This window comes from Penaeus vannamei, chromosome 37 (assembly GCF_042767895.1).
Source record: "Penaeus vannamei isolate JL-2024 chromosome 37, ASM4276789v1, whole genome shotgun sequence".
Classification (NCBI taxonomy): Eukaryota; Metazoa; Arthropoda; class Malacostraca; order Decapoda; family Penaeidae; genus Penaeus; species Penaeus vannamei.
The window spans coordinates 12115014-12122513 of NC_091585.1; the positions used below are offsets into that span (position 1 = coordinate 12115014).

Sequence of the window (7500 nt, forward strand, 5' to 3'; positions counted from 1 at the left end):
CACCTCCTATATGAAATTTAAATTCTTTTTTTAAACTTTTTATATGTACCTATGTATATATGTACTTTTTAATCATCAATGTTATTGAAGTAATTTTATTATAACCAAAGCAATTTGGGATAAATAATCTGCATTATTGGTGTTATTATCAGAATGTTATTGTAATTGTTACTGTCATTATTATCAATGTCAATAATGTCGATAATAATAATAATATCATCATTATAATTATCATATTGGAGAATCTAATATTAGTTCAGTCAGAGTAATGCACTAGTAATACAGCTGACAAACATCTTCACAGAAAAAAAATATACAACGTATTGACCAAACCCATTCGAGTTACAAGTAAATCAGCATCACATCTTGATCACGCGTGGACCAACCATATTTCTAATAATATAAAAAGTGGCATCATTCACTCCAAAACTTCCAGATATTTTTCCAGTATTTGTTCTTTTTTTCAGCCATGTAAAGCCGAGCAAGGTAAAAAGAACTGAAATCCAGTACAGACACTTTTTGAGAAGAAGGGGTATTCTGGTTTCTTAATCGGCGACAAGAATTTATATTAGAATCTGTTTGTTTATCTCGAGACCTCAGTGTTTGGACTTTTTGAAAACGTTATTCAGGTTATTAAAAAAAACATCAAGAACTAATATTGTAAGAAATGAATCGCTGGGTAAACTGTATATGACGACTCTTTAAAAGAAATACTTGAAGAGAGCTCCGGAGACTGCAAAAAAATCATGGGGTGTAATAAATTCGGTGCCTAATTTAAGAAAAAAAAATCTTAACCTAGTACATCATATGGAAGCAATTAAAAACTCAACAGACAGAGCAAATTCTGCTAATGATCACTCTACTAATATTGCTAGAAATCTTGCAGAAAAGATACCAAATACTCCATGTAACTAACTTGAAAGATTATTTTCGTGATTACAGTAGAAGAAAAGAAAGTTTTTAGACACTACTCTAAATGATAAACTCAACTGGAGCAACCATATCATAGCTGTCAACAGAAAAATGCGAAAACGTTTTAGAATTTTAACCCTTCGTATCCCATTATTATCCTATTGCCATGTTGTATAGAGAGGACATTCACAGAAAGTGTTGCAGCCGCTGATAAGAACACAAAAGAGATTGATACGAATCATATCGACTCTTAGGAGGATTGGCCGTGTGACCCAACATTCATTCATCACAAAATGTTAAAGATACATGAGATTAATACGTACTGCAAAGCCTTACTTGTATACAAATCAATCGGGGATAATCAGCCGGTTTGTTAAAAATGTGCCAGGCCCAACCCACTGAATTTTCAGAAATACAGATGCAGAAATAAAAGCATATCTGTCTATATACCTGATAGATATACATTTAACCATCTATTTGCCGGGTTGATATGCATGTCTTGACTGATGAATATGCATTTATTTCTTTATTTATGCATGTTAAGTTTACGAATATTATTTGGGTCGGGCCTCGCACAATTCTAACAAACCGACCGAATAACAACCTTTTTAAATTTCGTTCGAATGGTCAGTACCTCCTGAGAAATAAAAATATCCCTTAACAAAATCAGATGCAAACTTCACAGTCACAAACTTTCATATCTTATCAAGGTGTCAAAATCCCCAGAAATATACGAGATTAGCCATCTCCCTCGGCTTTCAGTGATTCATTGAAGAAATTCCTATTGTCGAAGTACATAGATAACACTAACTGATGTACAAAATGCATGTAAAGTATGGTAAATAGACTTCAGTCCTACATATATCACTTTACAAATGTTTATAATCTGTAAATCACTAAATTCTTTACTTATTATCAACCACCAGCTTAATATTCAGCTACTGTAAATTCAAATTGTATATATATTGTATATGTATATGTGTGTATGTATGTATATATATGTATATGTAATTATGTATATGTATATATGTGTATATATATGTATATGTATATATGTATATGTATATGCATATGTATATATGTGATATATATGTTTATGTATATATATGTGTATATATATGTATATCTATTAGTATATGTATTGGCACTTGTATATATATATATATGTGTGTAAATGTGTATGTGTATACACACACACACACAGACACACACACACACACACACACACACACACACACACACACACACACACACACACACACACACACACACACACACACACACACAAATATATATATATATATATATATATATATATATATATATATATATATATATATATATATATATATATATATATCAAATGTAAAGCTAGCCAGGTGCCTTTTACGAGAGCACTCTGCTCTCAAGAGGCTCAGCCAAAACTATGTTTGTATCCTGTAAATTGCAATGTTTTTATTGGCTAAATATTTGAATCTATTTCTTAGATTTTTCCCCCTCCCTCTCGCCTCCCACCCACCCCCTCCCCCCTCATTTTCACTTCCTTCTCTCTCTCGCCTCCCACCCACCCCCTCCTCCCACTCCCTCTCCCTCTCGCCTCCCACTCCCTTTCCCTCTCCCTCTCGACTCCCACTCCCTTTCGCTCTCTCTTCTCGCCTCCCACTCCCTTTCCCTCTCGCCTCCCACTCCCTCTCGCCTCCCACTCCCTTTCCTTCTCCCTCTCGCCTCCCACTCCCTTTCCCTTTTCTCTCCCTCTCTCCCACTCCCTTTCCCTCTCCCTCTCACCTCCCACTCCGTTTCCCTCTCCCTCTCGCCTCCCACTCCCTCTCCCTCTCCCTCTCGCCTCCTACTCCCTTTCCCTCTCCCTCTCGCCTCCCACTCCCTTTCTCTCTTCCTCTCACCTCCCACTCCCTTTCCCTCTCCCTCTCGCCTCCCACTCCCTTTCCCTCTCCCTCTCGCCTCCCACTCCCTTTTCCTCTTTCTCTCGCCTCCCACTCCCTTTCGCTCTCCCTCTCACCTCCCACTCCCTTTTCCTCTTTCTCTCGCCTCCCACTCCCTTTCGCTCTCCCTCTCACCTCCCACTCCCTTTCCCTCTTTCTCTCGCCTCCCACTCCCTTTCCCTTTCCCTCTCGCCTCCCACTCCCTTTCGCTCTCCCTCTCGCCTCCCACTCCTTTTCGCTCTCCCTCTCGCCTCCCACTCCCTTTCCCTCTCCCTCTCGCCTCCCACTCCTTTTCCCTCTCCCTCTCGCCTCCCACTCCCTTTCCCTCTCCCTCTCGCCTCCCACTCCTTTTCCCTCTCCCTCTCGCCTCCTACTCCCCTTTCCTCTCCCTTTCGCCAGCCACTCTTCCCCGCTCTCTCGCCTCCCACACCCTTTCCCTCTCGCCTCCCACTCCTTTTCCCTCTCCCTCTCGCCTCCCACTCCCCTTCTCTCTCCCTCTCGCTTCGCCCCCCCCTCCCTCTCCCTCTCGCCTCCCCCCACCCCCTCCCCCTCTAACCCCGTCTCTCTCCGAAGCCTCTTCAGCTGCTGGCTCTACCGGGACGCCTTCATCGCCTCCGGAGACTCGGCCAAGCAGCTCTCCGCACAGCTGCTCAGGGACTTCCCCGTCAAGACCTTCCTCAAGTACTGGGAAGACCACGGAGGAAGTGCGGCAGCAGGAGCGGAAACGGGAGCAGAAACAGAAGCGGAAACGGGAGCTGGAGCAGAAGCAGAAGCAGGTACGAAGGCAGAAACAAGGGGTAAACGCTAAAACCCTTTTTAAGTTGACATAACTGCTTCGCTTCGCCTACTTTAGTTTCAATTTTGATACGAAAACCGCAGTCAATCAACGTTGATATAAATGTTGCAATAAACTAAACCTCCTTTGACAAGTGATGTCAAAATCCTCCCAAAGCGAGCCATCTTGCAGGACGTCTTGCGGCAGGCTCTCCACTAGACTTCCACGACAAGATGTTCACGCCCGTGCTGGAGGCGTTTCGGAATCCGGACGGCCGGGATGGGCGGAGGAAGAGGTGGGCGGAAGGATCCTTGCTTTTGGAGGGAGGGAGAGGGAGAGGGACAAGGAGAGGGAGGGAGAGGGAGAGGGACAAGGAGAGGGAGGGAGAGGGAGTGGGATGGAAGAAGAGGGAGAGAGAGAGTGGGATGGAAGGAAAGATAGAGGGTAAGAAGAGTGAGGTAGAGAGGACAAAAGAAAGATAAATAAAGAGAGAGAGAGAGTGAGAAAGAGAGATGTTTATTTGGTCTAAAACAAACACATATCATGAATTGATAGGCCACGTAAACTAGCAAGTAACGTAAGCAGAAAGTTTAAAAGTAATGACATCATTAGGAAGATGTATGCACAGATTTGGAAAAACAACATTTAAAGAAAACAACAAGAATAGCTAACATCTTAAACGATTTAAAATCATCTTAGGCAGTGAGTAGTAAACTTTTCACTTTATTTGAATCTGTTAAGTGATGGACTGTGCGATATGCAATTAGATCAATTTTAACCTCGTGATATTTAACATGCTTTTTACGACCGTGAGGAGAGAACAAAGGGCAATCTTTGTATAGTCTTAGTTCTTGCTGGATATTATATTAAGCTGGGCAGACTTTTCATGTACAAGCGTTGCACACAATCGTTTATACATGAGCAGGTTTCAGAATTTTCCATTTCAATGACAGTATCATTTGTTTCTCTTTTTTTCCTATGGATATGCAGAAATTATCCGTCCATGTGGTTATCACGTAAGAAGGAATGGTAACAGAAGCTATACAGTGCCATAATCACTTAAGGGGCGGTCACACAAGTCCATTCTGTCCAAGGATCCCAAGACTAAACGGGATGCTTCAAAAGCTGTAATGGGATCCGATATAAAAATGTCGGAATTTCATCCGTAGCCAGACCAGAAAAGATATTGCCGAAACAAAAAATATAATCTAATTATTGGTAAACTCATTTCTTCAAATCCTGAAACATGATTATTATATCATGTTAAAAAATGCATTATTTGAATAATAAGTTACATCGCATCGAACAATGGAGTCTCATTTTTTTTAGATAAATCAGATAAATATTCATTTGACCAACGAACAGAAACATCAACCCACTCCTACACGCCAGACATGGAGGTCTCTTCAGATGTTATTTACGCCTTGTTTGATAAAGTGAGAGCTAAAGAGTTGTTGTGGAACTACAGTCATACGGATTATAAAAGCAGGAATTTGAAAAGAACATTAGTGGATGAAATAAGCAAGGAAATTAGTCATAAAAGTTGTGAATGCTGGACTGAGACGATGGTTCTCTCCGAGCGGCTACTGTGTGTAGCGTGACCAATCCCAAGCTGTAGCTAACCTGACTTCGGCGAGGCTGTCGAGGGGATCCCAGAACAGAGAAGATTAGTGTGACCTTCGCTTTAGGAAGTGAAAAGGGAGATCAGATTCGTGAAGCGTTATTGTAAGAGCTTGTAGTTTAGACGACAGGGAGGAGTTTACAGCGATATTGGGTTCTCGTGTTGTTTTCAGTTGCTTTCTGATGCAGGGGTTCCTCGTCTGTTGTGCAGTGATGTTGCCTGTTGTTGCAGCTTGGTGGAGGATTCTAGCTGTCGTAATTGGCCATGGCTGATTTACTCCGATTAGTTCCTCTGGTAAGGTAGGTTCTGAGAAGGTAGTCTGGCCCTTGCATTGGTAGTCTTTGGTCAGTGGTATCTTATCACTAGATTCCGAGAGATGAGAAACGTGATTTTTTTTACATTGCTGGGTCTCGTGGTAGTCCATTTGGGCTTCCACTGTCACAGGGCACAGGTCATCTGTAAAAAAACAAATGATATAACCTCTCACTTTGCCATTGTTTGTTTGCCATCCCTTCCTTTTCAGCGAGAAAAGTTGGCGATAATACCGTAGATATTGCTGACGCCTTAGACAAGGTCCAGCGAAAGAATGCTGCTCTTTGCTGCTCCTTCTGGTCTTCTGCATGCGGCTGAAACATGTATTGGGCGTTTTTGCGTGGTCCAATCGACACACAGCACTCCCAATGAAAGTCGAAGATTATCATTTTCTTCTTGCAACTCTGTGATTTGTTAGAGATGCTAAGTATTTCTTTGAGCGAGGAGGTTTGGCATTAAATACTTAAGCCTGAGTGAGCTCCAAGCTGCAGACAAGTTCGTTTGTATATTGCAGTATCTGGCAATACATCTGGTATCAACTTCACTGATGATCGTTTTAATGTTGATATAAGAGTAAATTAGGTGATAAGGCGTTTTCTCAGGAAGTGGTGTGACGTCACGGGCTAGCCAAATTCGCGGAATACAAAACTTTGAACGAGGAAAACGTTGGATTTGAGGACTCATGAAGTCTGTGTACAAAAACTGTAAAGATTCATATGTTAAGTGAATAGAGATATAGGGAAAGATAAAGAGAGGGGAAAAAATCAGAGAAACTTCTTCCCTCTTTCTCCATCCTAATGCATAAAATTCATTCCCATTTGTCTCTTGCTTCATCGCTCCTTCCACCTCTTCCCTCAAATCCCAGCTTCAGGAGCGGCGACGTCCCTAAAGTCGTGGCCTACATCGACAAGGCTTTTCTGAAGACGAAGTGGTTCGTAGCGCACGTCAGAGACATCCAGGAAGGCCATTGTCCGTTGCCTTGTACAATCACGACGCAGCTGTCTGAGGTAACCGCCAGTCCCGAGGATTATACGGGGTTTGAGTCGGGAGATTGTTGGTCTCTCGTCTTTGGATACATTGTATGCTATGGATGAGCTCTTGAGTCTTAACAAACTGGTGTATTTTCTTTTTCTCTCTCTCTTTCTTCTTTTTTCTCCTTATTTCTCTTTTTCTCCAATTTTCTTTTTCCTCATCTCCTTTTCTCTTAGTCTTATTCTATTTTCCATTTTTCTTTTCTCATTCTGATATTTGTTTTTTCCTTTTTTCTGTTTTTCTCTTCTTTCTTCCTCTCGCTCCCTCTTCCCCTCACCCCCTCCCCCTCCCCTCCTGCAGGTGGAGACCGCAGACGCCGTGTTCATCCACATGAAGAGCATTCCGAGCCGAGAGAAGCTCCTCCGCGACCTGCGTCCCCGCGACCCGTCTCAGCCCTGGATCATGTTCGAGGCCGAGACCCACTTCATCGCCTCCACCAAGTACAAAGTGAACTACCGGACCCTGAACGGCGTCTTCAACCGCACCATGTACTACCGCCGCGACGCAGACATCCTGTTCAACCACGGCTTCATCGTGGGGCGAGGCGATGACGCCAGCCTCCTGCCGAGGCACTGGGTCCGGGAGCCCCTGGTGCACAGGGCGAACGTGACGGGGCGAATCGCAGTGGCCTTCATCTCCAACTGCAGAGCGCGCAGCAATCGCCTTCTCTACATCAACGAGCTGCAGAAGTACACCACCGTCGACGTGTACGGCAGGAGCGGGAGGCTGAAGTGCGGGAAATCGCGCTATGCCGAGCACGAGTATCGGGTGGACCAGGATCCCTGTTTGCGAGCCGCGGCGGACAAGTACCTGTTCTACCTGGCCTTCGAGAACGCCATTTGCGACGACTACGCCACGGAGAAGCTGTACAACCTGATGTTCTACCCGCTGGTGCCCGTGGTGTTGGG

General features: G+C 43.5%; 1 protein-coding gene across 2 annotated transcripts in view; it reads left to right on the top strand.

Annotated features, from left to right (window-relative positions):
- Positions 1 to 7500, top strand: part of LOC113827961 (alpha-(1,3)-fucosyltransferase C) — a 15007-nt gene that overhangs the window by 5537 nt on the left and 1970 nt on the right. For both annotated transcript variants that reach the window (XM_070115261.1, XM_070115262.1), the window contains exons 3-6: positions 3426 to 3628; positions 3820 to 3922; positions 6426 to 6567; positions 6893 to 7500. The exon at positions 6893 to 7500 is cut by the window's right edge and continues 109 nt beyond it. In XM_070115261.1, coding sequence (XP_069971362.1) covers positions 3426 to 3628; positions 3820 to 3922; positions 6426 to 6567; positions 6893 to 7500 — 1056 coding nt within the window. The remainder of the gene's footprint in view (positions 1 to 3425; positions 3629 to 3819; positions 3923 to 6425; positions 6568 to 6892) is intronic.